The sequence below is a fragment of the Zosterops lateralis genome, assembly GCF_965231275.1.
Source record: "Zosterops lateralis genome assembly, chromosome: 23".
NCBI classification, from domain to species: Eukaryota; Metazoa; Chordata; class Aves; order Passeriformes; family Zosteropidae; genus Zosterops; species Zosterops lateralis.
In genome coordinates, this window is record NC_139783.1 from 275938 (window position 1) to 295064 (window position 19127).

General features: G+C 59.1%; 2 protein-coding genes across 2 annotated transcripts; both read left to right on the forward strand.

The window, feature by feature from the left end:
* The first annotated feature begins 2202 nt into the window (after positions 1–2202).
* Positions 2203–10083, forward strand: TIMM50 (translocase of inner mitochondrial membrane 50). Its single transcript, XM_083877302.1, has 9 exons — positions 2203–2223; positions 2802–2823; positions 3180–3238; positions 3968–4087; positions 4788–4892; positions 6147–6245; positions 7118–7274; positions 9021–9127; positions 9799–10083. The coding sequence occupies exons 4-9, from the start codon at positions 3968–3970 to the stop codon at positions 9901–9903; spliced, it is 693 nt and encodes a 230-aa protein (XP_083733428.1). The 5' UTR covers positions 2203–2223; positions 2802–2823; positions 3180–3238; the 3' UTR covers positions 9904–10083.
* A 415-nt stretch (positions 10084–10498) lies between these two features.
* DLL3 (delta like canonical Notch ligand 3) lies at positions 10499–17356 on the forward strand (the record flags this gene model as incomplete). The annotated part of the gene is made up of 7 exons (XM_083877146.1): positions 10499–10558; positions 11279–11503; positions 12159–12210; positions 12648–12779; positions 13169–13199; positions 14970–15274; positions 16854–17356. The coding sequence occupies 7 exons, from the start codon at positions 10499–10501 to the stop codon at positions 17354–17356; spliced, it is 1308 nt and encodes a 435-aa protein (XP_083733272.1).
* Positions 17357–19127: the final 1771 nt, after the last annotated feature.

Consider the following 19127-nt stretch of genomic DNA (forward strand, 5'->3'; position numbering starts at 1 on the left):
CTCCCTTTTTCCCTCCTCCCCCCCGTTTTTTCCCAATTCTTTCCCCTTTTTCCTCTCTTTTCCCCCTCATTTTCCCCTTTTTTTCCCATTTCCCCCCTTTTTCCCCCTTTGTTCCCATTTTTCCCCTTTTTCCCTTTTCTCCCTCAGTTTCCGGTTTGCTGTAACTCAATTTTTGGTGTCCAAAATAAAGATCCCGGGGGCTGCAGCCCCCCCACCTGCTGCCGGATTTTGTGTCTGAATTTGGGGAGTTTGGGGCCGGTTTTGGGGCCGAATTTGGGGGGTTTGGGGTTAGTTTTGGGGTTAATTTTGGGGGTCCGGTGGCGGTTTTGGGGTCGCCATTGCCGCGACTCCACGTGCTCCCCATCCTCGCGCCTCTCCCTCACCGCTCGCTCTGATTGGCCGCCTCTCCTCTATCCCCGCCTCCCCCTCGCCGCCATTGGCCGCGCTCCTCTCCGCCATTGGCCCACCACCTCCTCGTCCCGCCCCCCTCACCCTCCTATTGGCTCTCCCCATCCGCGCCTCTCCCACCCCATTGGCCGCCGCCGCCGCGCCGGCGCTTTTCCGTACAGCAAGATGGCGGCGTCCGTGGCGGGGCGGGCGGCGGCCTGGGGGGCGCGCAGGGCGCTCGGGGGGCGGCGGGGCCGGGCCGGGACCCCCCAACCGCCGCCCCCCGCCGGGCCCGGGCCCCGCCGAGCGCTGGGCGGCCCCGCCGCGGGCCCCGACACCGCCGCGGTGCTGCGGGAGCGGCTGCGGCAGCACCAGGTGCGCGCACGGGCTCACGGGAACGGGGGGGGGCGTCCCTGAGGGTCCCTGGGGGTCCCACCCTGTGAGGGTCACCCTGAGGGTCCCCAGAGTGTCCCCTGAGGGTCCCCAGGTGTCCCCAAGTGTCCCCAGGGGGTCCCCAAGTGCCCATAGGTGTCCCCAGGTGGTTCTCAGGTGTTCCCAGGGTGTCCCCAGGTGTATTTTGTATGTCCCCAGGTGTCCCCCAGGGTGTCCCCAAGGGTCCCTCGGTGTCCCCAGGTGGTTTCCAGGTGTCCCTGGGGTCCCCAAGTGTCCACAGGTGTCCCCCAGATGTCCCTTGGTTGGCGTTCAGTGTCCCCAGGTGGTCCCCAGGTGTCCCCAGGTGTGTCCACAGGTATCCCCGAGGGTTCCCAAGGGGTCCCCTGGTGTCCCCAGGGTCAACAAGTGTCCACAGGTGTCCCCCAGGTGTCCCCCGGGGTTCCCCAGGTGTCTCTCAGTGTCCCCAGGTGGTTGCCAGGGGGTCCCAAGGTGTCCTCAGGGTGTCCCCGGGGTCCCCAAGTGTCCATAGATGTCCCCAAGGGTCCCTCGGTGTCCCCAGGTGGTTCCCAGGGTGTCCCCCAGAGGTCCCCAGGTGTTTCTCAGTGTCCCCAAGTGTCCATAGGTGTCCTTCGGTTGTCATTTGGTGTCCCCAGGTGGTTCCCTGGGGGTCCCCAGGTGTCCCCACCTGTCCCCTCTCTGAGTGTCCCTGCTGTCCCCTCTCTCAGGTGTCCCCTGTGTCCCCACAGGTGTCAGGACAGTCCCCAGGCCCCCAGGACAATGAGGGAGACCCCCGGGGGTCTCTGAGGCGCCTGGCCCTGCGCCTGGGGGGGCTCCTGGCGGCCGCGGGGGGCGTGGCCGTGCTCTACGTCTTCGGTGGGTGCCTGATGTCCCCAAGTGTCCCCAAGTGTCACCTCAATGTCCCCTCAGTGTTCTGAAGTGTCCCCAGGTGTCCCCAATATCCCCAAGTGTCCCCTGTCCCCGCCTTGGGACGCTGTGAGGACACTGATGGATGTCCCCAGTGTCCCCCTGGTGTCCCCAAGTGTCACCACAGTGTCCCCTCAATGTCCCCAAATGTCACCGAGTGTCCCTGAGTGTCACCACAGTGTCCCCAAGTGTCACCACGGTGTCCCTGAGTGTCCCCACAATGTCCCCAATGTCCCCCCATGTCCTCTGTCCCCCCCCAGGACACTGGAAGGACACAGATTGATGTCCCCAAATGTCCCCACTGTGTCTTCAATGTCCCCAATGTCCCCTCATGTCCCCAAGTGTCTCCACAATGTCCCCCCGTGTCCCCCCCAGTGTCCCCAATGTCCCCCTGGTGTCCCCTGTCCCCCTTGGGACACTCTGGGGACACTGTGGGGACACTGACAGATGTCCCCAATGTCCCCCAATGTCCCCACTGTCCCCCCAGGCAGCAACGCAGTGGACGAGCACGGGGACAAGGTGAGGTGACAAACGGGACAATTGTCCCCAAAGGGGGTGGCAGGGGAGGGGGAGGGGCGGGTTTCCTGTCCCCAAAGCCCCTCCCCCCATCCCCGGTGTCACTTTTGTCACCAAAGTCCCTTTTGGTGCCACCAGGGAGGGGGAGGGACATCCGGGGACATCAAAGGGGGTGGCAGAGGGTGACAATGGCCCGGGGGGTGACAACAGGAGGTGGCACCTCCCTGTGAATTGTCCTTGTCCTGGGGGCCACCTCGGGGTCCCCTTGATGTCCCTTTAATGTCCCTTCAGTGTCCCCTCGGTGCCACAGCAGTGTCCCCTCAATGTCCCCCCAGTGTCCCCACACTGTCCCCTCAGTGTCCCCAATGTCCCCTCAATGTCCCCTCAGTGTCCCCAATGTCCCCTCAATGTCCCCTCAGTGTCCCCAATGTCCCTTCAGTGTCCCCAATGTCCCCTCAGTGTCCCCAGTGTCCCCTCAGTGTCCCCAATGTCCCCTCAGTGTCCCCTCAGTGTCCCCAATGTCCCCTCAATGTCCCCTCAGTGTCCCCAATGTCCCCTCAGTGTCCCCAATGTCCCCACAGGTCCCCGATGAATTCGACAGTGGTGAGTGACCCCCAGACAAGGTGGGGGGGGGGAGGTGACAGGGGAGGGGACACCCCAGTGCCACCCCCAAGTGCCACCACCCACCCCCCAGTGCCATTTGTCCCCTCGGTGTCACCCCAGAGGGGATTTTTGGGGTGTTTTGGGATGGGATTGTCCCCTCTGGGGGTCTCTGTGTCCCCTTGGGGGGGTCTCTTTGTCCTCTCAGGGGCCTCTCTGTCCCTTTGGGGGTCTCTGTGTCCCCTCTGGATTGTCACTGTCCCTTTGGGGGTCCCTGTCCCTTCCTGGGGGTCTCTGTCCCCTCTGGGGGGTCTCTGTGTCCCTTTGGGGTCTGTGACCCCCCTGGGGTCTCCCCTCAGACCCCGTTGGGATCCGGCACCTGCGGAGAACCTACAAATACTTCAAGGATTACAGACAGGTGGGGCCTGGGGGAGGGTCCTGGGGGGTTTCTGGGGTGTGTGTGGGGGTCTGGGGGCTCCTGGGGGAGTCGTAGGGGGGGTCTGGGGGGAGTTTGGAGGGGTCTGGGGGGGGCTTTGGGGGGGTTTGGGGGGTCCTGAGGGGCTTTTGGGGGGAGTTTGGGGGGTCTGGGGGGGAGTTGGGAGATCCTGGGGAGTGTTTGGTGGGTCCCAGGGGGGATCTGGGGGGCTTTGGGAGGTCCCTGGGGGGGGGTCTGGGGGCTCCTGAGGGGCTTTGGGGGAGGTTTGGGGGAGTCCTAGAGGGGGTTTGGGGGTTCCTGGGCGGGTCTGGGGGGAGAGTGGGGGGATTTGGGGGCTCCTGGGGGGTTTTGGGGGGTTCTGGGGTCCCCATTTTGGTGCCCCCATCCCCATTTGGGGGGTCCCCATCCCCATTTTTTGCCCCCATCCCCATTTTCGGGGGGTCCCCATCCCCATTTTGGGGTCTCGATCTGTGCCCCCCTCCCCATTTTCCCCCCCCAGATGATCATCGAGCCCATTGGGGTCTCTATTTCGTGTCCCCCTCCCCATTTTTGCCCCCCAGATGATCATCGAGCCCATTGGGGTCTCTATCTGTGCCCCCTCCCCATTTTCCCCCCCCCCAGATGATCATCGAGCCCATTGGGGTCTCTCTCTGTGCCCCCCTCCCCATTTGGGGTCTCTATCTGTGCCCCCCTCCCCATTTCCCCCCCCAGATGATCATCGAGCCCACCAGCCCCAAACTGCTGCCGGACCCCCTGCGGGAGCCCTACTACCAACCCCCCTACACGCTGGTCATCGAGCTCACGGGGGTCCTGCTGCACCCCGAGTGGTCGGTGAGGGACCCCAGACCCAAAAACCCCAAAAATCCCCGAAAATCCCTGAAAAATCCTGAAAAATCCACAAAAAACCCCGAAAAATCCTGAAAAATCCACAAAAAAACCTGAAAAAATGACAAAAAACCACAAAAAACACCCAAATCCTGGTGTTCACGGGGGTCCTGCTGCACCCCGAGTGGTCGGTGAGGGACCCCAGACCCCAAAAACCCCGAAAAACCCCAAAAATCCTGAAAAATCCACAAAAAAACCCGAAAAAATCCTGAAAAAAGACCCAAAAAATCACAAAAAAACCCCCAGACTCAGCTGCTCACGGGGGTCCTGCTGCACCTGAATGGTCAGTGAGACCCTCCCCAAACCCCAAAAAACCCCTCAAACCCCAAAAATCCCTGAAAAAAACCCCACAACCCCCCCCCCCAAAAAAAAAAAAAAAAAAAAAACAAAACAAAAAAAAACCAAAAAAACCCACAAAAAAACCCTGGAAAAAACCCTGAAAAAAAAAAAAACCAAACCCAAAAACCAAAATAAACACCAAAATTCTTCCCGAAAACACAAAAATTCTTCCCCAAAACCCCTGAACTTCCCCAAAAAACACCGAATTTCTCCCCAAAAACACCAAAATTCTCCCCAGAATTCCCCCCAAAACCACCAAAATTCCCATTTTTGTCCCCAAAACCCCCAAATTTCCCCCCGAGTGCAGCTGGTGACGGGCTGGAGGTTCAAGAAGCGCCCGGGGATCGAACACCTCCTGCAGCAGCTGGCGCCGCTCTACGAGATCGTCGTCTTCACATCAGAGACCGGCATGGTACGGGGGGAATTCAGGGATTTTGGGGTTTGGGGGAGTTTGGGGAATTTTTGGGGAATTTTTTGGGATTTTTTGTAATTTTTTTTTTGATTTTTTGAGGGATTTTTTTGGTTTTTTTGGGATTTTTTTTGGGAATTTTTTCAGGTTTTTTGGGGATTTTTTGGGGAATTTTTTTTGGATTTTTTGGAGATTTTTTTCAGGAATTTTTTGGGATTTTTTTGGGGGATTTTTTGGGATTTTTTTTGGGGATTTTTGGGGGGGTTTGGCACCTCCTGCAGCAGCTGGCGCCGCTCTACGAGATCGTCGTCTTCACCTCCGAGACTGGAATGGTACTTTGGGGGGGAATTCAGGGATTTTGGGGGGTTTAGGGGGTTTTCAGCAGTTTTGGGAATTTTTGGGGATTTTTTGGGATTTTTTTGGGAATTTTTGGGGGGGTTTTTTAGGATTTTTTGGGATTTTTTTGGGGAATTTTTGGGGGAATTTTTTTTGATTTTTTGGAGATTGTTTCAGGAATTTTTGGGGAAATTTTTGAGGGGGAAACTTGAGGGTTTGGGGAATTTTTGGAGATTTTTTTGGGATTTTTTGGGGGTTTTTTTCGGATTTTTTTTTTTAATTTTTTTTTTTTTGGTTTTTTGGGATTTTTTTGGGGGATTTTTTGGGGTTTTTTGGGGGTTTTTTTAGGGAATTTTTTGGGTTTTTTGGAGATTTTTTTTCAGGAATTTTTGGGGAAATTTTTGGGGATTTTTGGGGGTGGAAGTTTGAGGGTTTGGGGAATTTTTGGGGATTTTTTCGGATTTTTTGGGGGAATTTTGGGGGATTTTAGGGGGAGTTTGGGGGATTTTTTGGGGGGAATTTCTGGGGAATTTTTACCATTTTTTCGGGAATTTTTGAGGAATTTCTGGGGAATTTTAGAGAGAGTTTGGAGGATTTTTGGGGAGTTTTTTGGGGCATTTTGGGGGGAATTTTTTGGCTTTTTTGGGGGGAATTTTGGGGTTTTTGGGGGGAATTATTGAGGAAATTTGGGGGTTTTTTTGGGGCATTTTTGAGGGAATATTTTGGCTTTTTTGGGGGGAATTTTGGGGTTTTTGGGGGGAATTTTTGGGGAATTTTTTGGGGAATTTTTGGGGAATTTTTTGGCTTTTTGGAGGTAATTTCAGACCATTTTTTGGGGGCTGCCAGGAGGGGTTTGGGGGGTCCCCAAAACCCCCCGAAACGACCCCAAACCCCCCAAAACCCCCCCAAAACTCCCCCCAGACGGCGTTTCCCCTCATCGACAGCATCGACCCCCACGGCTTCGTGTCCTACCGGCTCTTCCGCGACGCCACGCGCTACATGGACGGCACCCACGTCAAGGTCGGGGGTCTGGGGGGTCCCCGGGGGCTGTTCGGGGGTTTGGGGGGTCCCCGGGGGTCTGTTCTGGGGTTTGGGGGGTCCCTGAGTCCCCCTGGGGCCTGTTCTGGGGTTTGGGGGGTCCCTGGGGTCTGTTCTGGGATTTGGGGGGTCCCTGGGGTCTGTTCTGGGATTTGGGGGGTCCCTGAGTTCCCCCGGGGTCCTAGTCCAGGATTTGGAGTCTTATTCCTGGATTTGGGGTCTCAATTCCCAGATTTAGGGTCCAAATTCCCACATTTGGGGTCCCATTCCTGGGTTTGGGGTCCCTATTTCCATATTTGGAGTCCCATTCTCAGTTTTGGGGTCCCATTCCCATATTTAAGGTCCCCGGTCCCATATTTAGGGTCCCATTTGTGGATTTGGGATCCCACTTTCCATATTTAGGGTCCTGTTTATGGATTTAGGGTCCCACTCCCATTTTTGGGGTCCCATTTGTGAATTTGGGGTCCCACTCCCATATTTGGGGTCCCATTCCCATATTTGGGGTCCCATTCTCAGTTTTGGGGTCCCAGTTTCCATATTTGGGGTCCCATTCCTGGCTCTGGTGTCCCATTCCCAGTTTTGGGGTCCCAACTCCCCAATTTAGGGTCTCGTTTGTAGATTTGGGGTCCCAGTTTCCATATTTGGGGTCCCATTCCTATGTTTGGGGTCCCATTTGTGAATTTGGGGTCCCACTCCCATATTTGGGGTCCCATTCCCATATTTGAGGCCCCATTCCCGTGTTTGGGGTCCCATTCCCACATTTAGGGTCCCATTTATGGATTTGGGATCCCAGTTTCCATATTTGGGGTCCCATTTATGGTTTTGGGGTCCCACCCCCTGTTTTGGTGCCCCAGGACATCTCGTGCCTGAACCGGGACCCGTCGCGGGTCGTGGTGGTCGATTGGCGCCGGGACTCGTTCCGGCTGCAGCCCTTCAACGGGCTGGCCCTGCCCCGCTGGGACGGCTCCTCCGAGGACAGGGCGCTGTATGACCTGGCTGCCTTCCTCAAGAGTGAGTGAGACCCCAAAAACCCGCCCGAAATACCCCAAAACCTGCCCAAACCCGCTCGAAATACACCAAAATACACCTGAAATACACCCAAAATACCCCAAAACCTGCCCAAACCCCCCCAAAGCGCGGCTCCTCCGAGGACAGGGCGCTCTACGACCTGGCTGCCTTCCTCAAGAGTGAGTGAGACCCCAAAAACCCCAAATCCTGCCCAAAACCCATCCAAACCCGCTCGAAATACCCCAAAACCTGCCTGAAATACACCCAAAATACCCCAAAACCTGCCCAAACCCACCCAAACTGCGGCTCCTCCGAGGACAGGGCGCTGTATGACCTGGCTGCCTTCCTCAAGAGTGAGTGAGACCCCAAAAACCCCAAAAACCCGCCTGAAATACCCCAAAACCTGCCCAAACCCGCTCAAAATACACCAAAATACACCTGAAATACACCCAAACGTGCCCCAAACCCCCCCAAACCGCGGCTCCTCCGAGGACAGGGCTCTGTATGACCTGGCTGCCTTCCTCAAGAGTGAGTGAGACCCCAAAACATCCCCAAACCCACCTGAAATACCCCAAAACCTGCCCAAACCCGCTCAAAATACACCAAAATACACCTGAAATACACCCAAACGTGCCCCAAACCCACCCAAACCGTGGCTCCTCCGAGGACAGGGCGCTCTACGACCTGGCTGCCTTCCTCAAGAGTGAGTGAGACCCCAAGAACCCGCCCAAAATACCCCAAATCCTGCCCCAAATACCCCAAAACCCGCCCGAAATACCCCAAAACCTGCCTGAAATACACCCAAAATACCCCAAAACCTGCCCAAACCCACCCAAAGCGCGGCTCCTCCGAGGACAGGGCACTGTACGACCTGGCTGCGTTCCTCAAGAGTGAGTGAGACCCCAAAAACCCCAAAAACCCACCCGAAATACCCCAAAATACATCCAAACCCGCTCGAAATACCCCAAAATACACCCGAAATACACCCAAACGTGTCCAAAATACACCCAAACCCACCCAAACCGCGGCTCCTCCGAGGACAGGGCGCTCTACGACCTGGCTGCCTTCCTCAAGAGTGAGTGAGACCCCAAAAACCCCAAAATCCTGCCTAAAATACCCCAAAATCCATCCAATCCCACCCGAAATCCATCCACACCCAGCCAAACCCACCCCAAATCCATCCAAACCCCCCCAAAGCGCGGCTCCTCCGAGGACAGGGCGCTCTACGACCTGGCTGCGTTCCTCAAGAGTGAGTGAGACCCCCAAAATACCCCAAAACCCGCCCAAAATCCACCCAAACCCCACCGCAGCCGTTGCCCTGAGTGGGGTCGAGGTCTCCTGTTAAACCCCTGACCCCAAACCCAAATCCCCAATTCTGACCCAAATCCCAAATCCTGACCCCAGTGACCCCAGACCCCAAATCCTGACACCAAATCCCAATCCCTGACCCCAGTGACCCCAGTGGTGACCCCAGTGACCCCAATGATGACCCCAATGACCCCAGTGGTGACCCCAGTGACCCCAATGATGACCCCGTTAACCCCGTTAACCCTTTCCAGCCATCGCCCTCAGCGGGGTGGAGGACCCCAAACCCCACTGACCCCAGTGACCCCACTGACCCCAGTGGTGACCCCACTGACCCCGTTAACCCTTTCCCAGCCATCGCCCTCAGCGGGGTGGAGAACCCCAAACCCCACTGACCCTAGTGACCCCACTGATGACCCCAGTGACCCCGTTAACCCTTTCCAGCCATCGCCCTCAGCGGCGTCGAGGACGTTCGCTCGGTGCTGGAGAATTATTCCCTGGAGGACGATCCCCTGGCGGCGTTTCTGCGGCGCCGCTCCCGCCTCGAGGAGGTGAGACACACCTGGGGGGGCTGGGGACACCTGAGATACCTGGGGACACACCTGGGGACACACCTGGGACACACCTGGGACACCTGGGGACACACCTGAGACACCTGGGGGGCTGGAGACACACCTGGGGGGCTGGGATACCTGAGATACCTGGGGACACACCTGGGACACACCTGAGATACCTGGGGATACCTGGGACACACCTGGGACACACCTGGGGGGGCTGGGGACACCTGAGATACCTGGGACACACCTGGGACACACCTGGGGACACCTGGGACACACCTGGGGGACACCTGGGACACACCTGGGGACACCTGGGGGGGCTGGGATACCTGAGATACCTGGGACACACCTGGGACACACCTGGGACACACCTGGGGACACCTGGGACACACCTGGGGACACACCTGGGGACACACCTGGGGACACCTGGAACACACCTGGGACACACCTGGGACACACCTGGGGACACACCTGGGGACACACCTGGGACACACCTGGGACACACCTGGGGACACACCTGGGGACACCTGGAACACACCCGGGACACACCTGGGACACACCTGGGACACACCTGGGGACACACCTGGGACACACCTGGGGACAATAAGGGGACACACCTGTCCCCACCTGTCCACACCTGTCTGAGCTGCCGGCCCCGCCCCCAGGAGGAGCAGCAGCGATTGGCTGAGCTGGCCCAGGGCCGGAAATCCCCCGGGGCCTTCCTGGGCTCCCTCACCGGCCGCCTCTGGCCGCGCTCCAAACAGCAGTGACCTCACCCGTGACGTCACCGTGACGTCATCACATCAGAGGAAGAGACAACCCAAACTCCTCCCCCTTGGCCCCGCCCCCAACACGAATTCCCGGGAATTTTTTTTTTGGGGGGGGGAATAAAAAAATCCCAATTTTGGGGCGTTTTTTGGGGCTCCTGGTCCCGTTTTGGGGCGAATAAAAACGGAAATGGAACTTTGAGAGCGGCCTGGTCTGTGGGGTCGGGGGGCTTGGGGGGGCTTGGGGGTGAAATTCCACAATTTTGGGGTCAAATCTGGCGATTTTGGGAGGTTTTTAGGGGGAAATCCAAATTTTGGGAGGTTTTTGGGGGTCCAAATCTCCATTTTTGGGGATTTTATGGGGTCAGATCCCCCTTTGGGGAGGGGGCGTGGTTTAGTGTGAGGTGGGCGTGGCTTTGGGGAAGGGCGTGGCTTTAGTGCAGTGGGCGTGGTTTCAGGGTAGTGGGCGTGGCTTAGGAGCCTTTAAATGGGTCTGGGGGCGGCCCCGGGCTCAGAACCCGCCGAGTCTCGGCCCGGACGGGACCCCGAGACCCCCCGGGACCCCCCGGGACCCCCCGGGACCCCCCAAGGCTCGGCCATGGCGCTGCCCCTCCCCCTCCTGCCCCTCCCCCTCCTGCTGCTCCTCGGCCCCGCCCAGGTGAGGGGGGAGGGGCGGGAGGGGATTTGGGGGGTCCTGGGGGGGGGTTTGGGGGGGATTTGGGGGGTCCTGGGGGGCCGTTCTGGGGGTTGGGGGGAGATTTTGGGGTCTCTGGGGTTAATTTTGGGGTCCTTGGGGAGGATGTGGGAATTTTAGGGTTAATTTTGGGGGTCCCGGGTGTGAATTTTGGGATCCGGGTGTTAATTTTGGGGGTCCTGGGGAAGATTTGGGATTTTGGGGGGTCCCTGGGTTGATTTGGGGATAATTTGGGGATAATTTCGGGGGTCCCTGGGTTAATTTGGGGATAATTTCGGGGGTCTCTGGGTTAATTTGGGGGTCCCGGGGGGTCTCTGGGTTAATTTGGGGGTCCCGGGGGGTCTCTGGGTTAATTTGGGGGTCCCGGGGGTCCCGGGGGGCCTCTGGGTTAATTTGGGGATAATTCCAGGGGTCTCTGGGATAATTTGGGGGTCTCTGGGTTATATAAGGGTTAATTTGGGGTTTATCCCGGGGGTCCCGGGGGTTAATTTGGGGTTTATCCCGGGGGTCTCTCCCCAGGCTCTCCCCCCTGGCTCGGGGGGTCTCCTGGAGCTGCGGGTGGTCTCGGCCCGGGGGGGTCCCGGGGGTCCCTGCGGGGGTCCCTGGGGGGTCCTGGGGGTCTCTGGGTTAATTCGGTGTTAATTTTGGGATAATTTGGGGTTTATCCCGGGGGTCTCTCCCCAGGCCCACCCCCCGGGGGGTCTCCTGGAGCTCCGGGTGGTCTCGGCCCGGGGGGGTCCCGGGGGTCCCTGCGGGGGTCCCCCCTCGTGCCGCCTCCAGTTCCGGCTGTGCCTGAGGCCGCGGGGGGGGAGGGGCTGCAGCCTGGGGGTCGCCCAGAGCCCCCCCGGGCCCCCCCCCGCGCCCGGAGCCCCCCGAGTGCTGCGGCTGCCGCTGCCCTTCCGCTGGCCGGTGAGACCCCTCCCCAAATTAATTATAGCCCCCCCCCCGGCTGCCGCTGCCCTTCCGCTGGCCGGTGAGACCCCTCCCCAAATAGAGACCCCTCCTCTAATTCCTGACCCCCCCGGCTGCCGCTGCCCTTCCGCTGGCCGGTGAGACCCCTCCCCAAATTAATTATAGACCCCTCCCCAAATTACCCGGAGACCCCTCCCCAAATTAATTATAGACCCCCCCCGGCTGCCGCTGCCCTTCCGCTGGCCAGTGAGACCCCTCCCCAAATAGGGACCCCTCCCCAAATTACTGACCCCCCCCCGGCCCTTCCGCTGGCCAGTGAGACCCCTCCCCAAATTAATTATAGACCCCTCCCCAAATTACCCAGAGACCCCTCCCCAAATTAATTATAGACCCCTCCCCAAATTACAGACCCCTCCCCGAATTACTGACCCCCCCCGAGTGCTTCCGCTGGCCGGTGAGACCCCTCCCCAAATTACTGTAAGACCCCAAAATCCTGAGAGACCCCTCCCCAAAATACTGAGACCCCTCCCCAAACCTTATTCCCCCCAAGCTGAGCCCCCCCCCTCAAAAATCCCCCAAATTTTATGTTCCCACCCCCCAAAATCCCCCCAAAAATCCCCCCAATTTTCTCTCCCCCTCCCCAAATTCCCAGGGCAGCGTCTCGCTGGTGGTCGAGTCCTGGAGACTGGAGGAGACCCCCGGGGGTGAGGGGGGGTCCTGGGGGGGAATTTGGGGGTCCTGGGGGGGATTTGGGGGTCCTGGGGCGGGGGGAGATATTGGGAATAAATTGGGAATTTTTTGGGGGGATTTTTTTGGGGCTGGGGGTCCCAGGGGGGTCTCGGGGGTCCCGGGGGGGGATTTGGGGATTTTGGGGGGTGAATTTGGGGGTCTCGGGGGGGTGAATTTGGGGGTCTCGGGGGGTGAATTTGGGGATTTTGGGGGGTGAATTTGGGGGTCCCGGGGGATGAATTTGGGGATTTTTTGGGGGGTGAATTTGGGGGTTTTGGGGGGTGAATTTTGGGGTCTCGGGGGGACAAGATTGGGAATAAATCGGGGATTTTTTGGGGGTGAATTTGGGGATTTTTTGGGGGGTCTCTGGGGGTCTCTCGGGGGTCCCTGACCCCCCATTTCCCCCCCCCAGGGCCCCCCCTGAGGCTCCTGGGCCGCGCCGTGTCCCGGCCCCGCCTCAGCCCGGGGGGTCCCTGGCGGGGGGGGGCGGGGGGGGGGCTCCGCTTCGGGACCCGCCTGCGCTGCCCCTCCCCCCCCCCGCGGGGCCGCCCCTCCCCCACCGCCCGGGGCCGCCCCTCCCCCACCGCCCGGGGCTGCCCGAGCCGCTGCTGCGACCCCCGTGAGTCTCCCCAAAATAGGGGACCCCCCCTCTCACCCTGTCCCGGGACCCCTCCCCAAATTTCGGGACCTTCTTCCCCGGGTCTTGGGACCCTCCCCCCAATTTCGAGACCCCCCCCCCCATCCTGGGACCCCTCCCCAATCTTGGGACCCTCCCCCCAATTTCGAGACCCCCCCCCTGTCCTGGGACCCCTCCCCAATTTTGGGACCCCCCCCTGTCCTGGGACCCCCCTCGGGGGATATTTTGGGGGTCCCCTGACCCCTCCCCCTCTCTGTCCCCCCAGGGGGGTCTCGGGGCTCCTGTTCCCCCCCCAGCGCCTGCAGCGCCCCCCGCGGGCCGTGTCCGGTAAGTGAGACCCCCCTGAGCCCCCAGACCCACCTAAAACACCCCCAGGACCCCCCAGGACCCCCAGACCCACCTAAAACACCCCCAGAACCCCCCAGGACCCACCCAGAACCCCCCCAGACCCCCCAAAAACCTTCTGAAACCCCCCAGGACCCCCTCAGACCCCCCCAGAGCCCCCAGACCCACCCAAAACACCCCCAGGACACCCCCAGACCCCCCCAGACCCCCCCGAACTCCCCAAGGAGCCCCCCAGAACCTTCTGGAACCCCCCAGATCAACCCAGGAACCCCCCAGACCCCCCAGGAACCCCCAGGACACCCCCAGACCCCCCCAGAACCCCCCCAGGACCCCCTAGAACTCCCCAGGACCCCCCCAGGACCCCCTGGAACCTTCTGGAACCCCCCAGACCCCCCCAGGACCCCCCCAGAACCTTCTGGAACCTCCCAGACTCCCCCAGACCCCCCCAGGACCCCCCAGATCCCCCCAGGACCCCCCCGAACCCTCTAGGACCCCCCTGGACCTCCCCAGGACCCCCCAGACCCACCCAGGACCCCCCCAGAACCTTCTGGAACCTCCCAGACTCCCCCAGACCCACCCAGGACCCCCCGGGACCCCCCAGACCCCCCAGGACCCCCCAGACCCCCACTAACAGCACTCTCCCCCCCCACCACAGGGACAGGGCAGTGGCTGTGACATCCCGGTGACATCGGCGACACCCCCGGCCCTGGAGCCCCCCTCGGGGGTCCCGGGGGTGACCCCAGGAGTCCCGGGGGGCTCTGAGCCCATCCTGGGGGTCCTGGGGGTCCCCAAGCCCATCCCGGGGGTCTCCAAGCCCATCCCGGGGGTCCCAGACTCGGTTCCAGTGGTGGCCGAGGTCCTGGATCCCCTCCCAGGGGTCTCAGACCATCCCTCGGGGGTCTCCAAGGCCATCCCGGGGGTCCCAGACTCGGTTCCAGTGGTGGCTGAGGTCCTGGATCCCCTTCCAGGGGTCTCAGACCATCCCTCGGGGGTCCCAGAGCCCCTCCTGGGGGTCTCCAACCCCATCCCGGTGGTCCCAGGGGTCTCCAAGCCCATCCCGGGGGTCTCAGACCATCTCCCGGTGGTCCCAGGGGTCCCAGAGCCCCTCTTGGGGGTCTCTAACCCCATCCCAGGGATCCCAGACTCCCTCTCAGGGGACCCCAACCCAATACCAGGGGTCTCAGGCCATCTCCTGGGGGTCCCAGGGGTCTCTAATCCCATCCCAGGGGTCCCTGAGCCCCTTTTGAGGGTCTCCAACCCCATCAAGGGGGTCTCAGACCATCTCCCGGTGGTCCCAGGGGTCCCTGAGCCCCTCTCAGGGGTCCCCAACTCCATCCCAGGGATCCCAGAGCCCCTTTTGGGGGTCTCTAACCCCATCCCGGGGGTCTCTAACCCCATCCCGGGGGTCCCCGAGCCCCTTTCGGGGGTCCCCAACCCTCTCCTGGGGGTCCCCAACCCCATCCCAGGGGTCCCCAACCCCATCCCAGGGGTCCCCAACCCCATCCCGGAGGTCTCAGGGGTCCCCAACCCCATCCCGGGGGTCCCCGAGCCCCTCTCGGGGGTCCCCAACCCCATCCCGGAGGTCTCAGGGGTCCCCAACCCCATCCCGGGGGTCCCAGAGCCCCTCTCGGGGGTCCTGGCTCCCCTGGGGGGTCTCCCCCCCTCCCCCTGTGCCCTGGAGCCGTGTTTCAATGGCGGTGCCTGTGCCCCCGACCCCCCCGGGCCCCCCGGGCCCCCCCCCGGGACCCCCAGGACCCCCCCCGGGGGTCCCGGGTACAGCTGCCGCTGCCCCCCCGGGTTCCGCGGCTCCAACTGCGAGCGCCGGGCGGATCGGTGCGACCCCCACCACTGCCTGAATGGTGAGTCTGGGGGGGATGGAGGGCAGGATACGGGCCAGGAACAGCCCAAAAACAGCCCAAAAATACCCCAAAATACACAAAAAATCCCGCTCAAAATACCCCCCAAAAAACCCCAAAACACCCCAAAAAAACACCAAAAACACCCCCAAAAAAACCACCAAAAATCACAAAAAAATACCCCCAAAAACGACCAAAAACGCCCCAAAATTCCCCCAAAAATACACAAAAAATCCCGCTCAAAATAGCCCCCCAAAAAACCCCAAAACACCCCAAAAGTCACAAAAAAACACCCCAAAATTACCCCAAAAAACGACCAAAAACACCCCAAAAATACCCCGAAAATACACAAAAAATCCCGCTCAAAATACCCCCAAAAAACCACCAAAAATCACAAAAAAATACCCCAAAAAACGACCAAAACCACCCAAAAGTCACACAAAAACACCCCAAAAAACCGCCCCAAAAATACCCAAAAAAATACCCCAAAATTCCCCCAAAAAACCACTCAAAACTGCCCCAAAAAAACACCAAAAAAAACCCCAAAATTCCCCCCAAAAAAACCCCAAAAAACATCCCAAAAGTCACAAAAAAATACCCCAAAAAACCACCAAAACCAGCCCAAAAACAACCCAAAAAACCACCCCAAAATTCCCCAAAACTCACCCAAAACCACCCCCAAAAACCACCAAAAACACCCCAAAAATCCCTCTCAAAACAACCCAAAATTCCCCCCAAAACCACCGCAAAAAAACACCAAAAAATACCACCCAAAACTCGCCCAAAACTCCCAATTTCTCCCCATTTTTCTCTCATTTTTTTTCCCATTTTTCCCCAAATTTTCTCCATTTTTTTCCCCATTTTTTCTCCAACTTTTCCCCCATTTCCCCCTTATTTTCCCCCATTATTCCCCCCATTTATTCCCCAATTTTCTCCACTTTTTCTCCTTTTTCCCCTATTTTTTCCCCATTTTTCCCCAAATTTTCTCCATTTTCCCCAAATTTTCTCCATTTTCCCCATTTTTTCTCCCCCTTTTCCCCCACTTTCCCCTTATTTCCCCCCATTATTTCCCCATTTTTCCCATTTTTTCTCCCACTTTCCCCCCATTTATTTTCAATTTATTCTGATTTTTTTCTCATTTTTCCCCTAATTTTTTCCCAATTTCCCCCACACTTCCCCCATTTTTTCTCCCCCTTCCCCCTATTACTCCCCTAATTTTCCCTCACTCTTCCCTCATTTTTCCCATTTTTTCTCCCACTTTTCCCCCACTTTTCCTCCATTTTTTCTCAATTTATTCTGATTTTTTTCTCATTTTTCCCCTAATTTTTTCCCAATTTCCCCCATATCTCCCCCATTTTTTCTCCCCCTTCCCCCTATTACTCCCCCAATTTTCCCTCACTCTTTCCTCATTTTTCCCATTTTTTCTCCCACTTTTCCCCCACTTTTCCTCCATTTTTTCTCAATTTATTCTGATTTTTTTCTCATTTTTTCCCTAATTTTTTCCCAATTTTCCCCATTTTTTCTCCCCCTTTCCTCCCACTTCCCCCCCATTTTCCCTCACTTTTCCCCCATTTTTTCTGAATTTTTCCCCCATTTTCCCCCCACTTTTTCGCAATTTTTTCTCTTAATTTTCCCATTGTATTCTCATTTTTTCCTCCATTTTTTCCTTAATTTTTCCCCAATTTCCCTCATTTTTTCTCCATTTTTTCTCCCCCTTTCCCCTATTATTTCTCTAATTTTCCCTCACATTTTCCCCTATTTTTCTGATTTTTTCCTGTATTTTTCCCCCACTTTTTCGCAGGCGGGGAGTGCCGCGACGTGTCGGGCGCCGCCCCTCTGTGCCGCTGCCCGCGGGGCTTTTGGGGCCGGCGGTGCGAGCACAACGCCGACGACTGCAGCCCCAACCCCTGCGCCCACGGCGGGACGTGCCAGGACGGCCCCAACACCTTCACCTGCACCTGCACTTTGGGCTTTGCGGGTCCCCGGTGCCGCCGCCGCGCCGGGGCCTGTTCCCCCAGCCCGTGCGGGAACGGCGGGACGTGCTTCACGCACTTCTCGGGCCCGGTGTGCGCCTGCCCCCCGGGATTCATGGGGGTCCGCTGCGAGGAGCGGGTGGGGGGCGGCCCCCGCGCACCTGGGCACGAGCCCCGCCCCCGCGCACCTGGACACGCCCCCGAGCCCCGCCCCGGACACGCCCCCCTGGCGCTCTGCGCGCTCCCGCTGCTGCTGCTCGCGCCCGGCGTGGGCATGGCGGTGGCGCGCAGGAGGAGGGGGCACAGGTGAGGGGGCTGGGGGGGGCTTGGGGGGGATTTGGGGGGGATTCAGGGGATTTGGGGGGATTTGGGGGGGTTTGGGGGGTTTGAGGGTGATTTGGGGGGATTTGAGGGGGGATTTGGGGGGATTTAGGGGGTTTGGGGAAGTTTGGGGAGGATTTGAGGGGGTTTGAGGGGGATTTGGGGGGCCTTAGGGGATTTTGAGGGGGTTTGGGGAGGGTTTGGGGGGGTTTGGGGGGGATTTGGGGAAGTTTTGGGGGGATTTGGGGGGGTTTGAGGGAGTTTGGGGGGATTTGGGGTGGCAGGGGAGGGGTTGAGGAAGATTTAAGGGGCTGAGGGGGGTTTGGGTGGGTTTGAGGGGGTTTTGAAGGGGTTTGGGGGGATTTGGTGGTGGTTTGAGGGGTTTGGGGGCGGCAGGTAAAGGAGGATTTGAGGGCGTTGGGGGGACTTGGGAGGATTTGGGGAAGTTTGAGGGGGATTTGGGGGGATTTAGGGGGGTTTGGGGGCGGCAGGTAAAGGGTTAAGGAGGATTTGAGGGGTTTGGGGGGGATTTGGGGAAGTTTTGGGGGGTTTGGGGGGAGTTTGGGGGGAGTTTGGGGGGATTTGGGAGGGGTTTGGGGGGTTTGAGGGTGATTTGGGGGGATTTGAGGGGGGATTTGGGGGGATTTAGGGGGTTTGGGGAAGTTTGGGGAGGATTTGAGGGGGTTTGAGGAAGATTTGGGGGGATTTGGGGGGCCTTAGGGGATTTTGAGGGGGTTTGGGGAGGGTTTGGGGGGGTTTGGGGGGATTTAGGGGGGTTTGGGGGCGGCAGGTAAAGGGTTAAGGAGGATTTGATGGGTTTGGGGGGCACTTGGAGGGATTTGAGGGGGTTTGGGGCAATTTGGGGGGATTTGAGGGGGTTTGGGAGGGATTTGAGGGAGTTTGGGGAGGCAGGTGAGGGGTTGAGGAGGGTTTGAGGGGATTTGGGGGGGGTTTGGGGGGGGTTTGGGGGGTTTGGGGGGTATTTGAGGGGTTTTGAGGGGGTTTAGGGAGAGTTTGAGGGGTTTGGGGGGTGTTTGAGGGGGTGTGGGGAGATTTGAAGGGTTTGGGAGGAAATTGAGGAAGTTTGGGGGGGTGTGGGGGGGATTTGAGGGGTTTGGGGGTGGCAGGTGAGGAGTTGGGGGTGTTTGAGTTCAGATTTTGGGGGTCCTGGGAAGGTTTTGGGGGGTTTTGGGGAAGGTTGGGGAATTCTGGGCTCTCCCTGGGGGTCCCAGGGTGGGATTTGGGGCTTTTTTTGGGGTCCCAGGGTGGGATTTGGGATATTTTGGGGATCCTGGGGGGGGAAATTGGGATTTTGGGGGATCCCAGGGTGGGATTTTGGGTTTTTGGGGGCTCCCAATCAGGGATTTGGGGTTTTGGGGGGTCCCAGGGTGGGATTTGGGGCGTTTTGGGGGGTCCCAGGATGGGATTTGGGGTTTTGGGGGGTCCCAGGGTGGGATTTTGGGTTTTTGGGGGCTCCCAATCAGGGATTTGGGGTTTTGGGGGGTCCCAGGGTGGGATTTGGGGCGTTTTGGGGGGTCCCAGGATGGGATTTGGGGTTTTGGGGGGTCCCAGGGTGGGATTTGGGATTTTGGGGGTCCCAGGATGGGATTTGGGGCGTTTTGGGGGGTCTCAGGATGGGATTTGGGGGGTTTTGGGGGGTCCCAGGGTGGGATTTGGGGGGTTTTGGGGGTCCCAGGGTGGGATTTGGGGCGTTTTGGGGGGTCCCAGGGTGGGATTTGGGGGGTTTTGGGGGTCCCAGG

What these genes read in the sequence shown, in the direction of transcription:
- TIMM50 (XM_083877302.1), top strand. Translation starts at nt 3,968, where the DNA reads ATGATCATCGAGCCCACCAGCCCCAAACTGCTGCCGGACCCCCTGCGG. An exon ending in TGCTGCACCCCGAGTGGTCG is followed by an intron (nt 4,088 to 4,787) that starts GTGAGGGACCCC and finishes CCCCGAGTGCAG; the next exon opens with CTGGTGACGGGCTGGAGGTT. An exon ending in GCCGCTCCCGCCTCGAGGAG is followed by an intron (nt 9,128 to 9,798) that starts GTGAGACACACC and finishes CCCCGCCCCCAG; the next exon opens with GAGGAGCAGCAGCGATTGGC.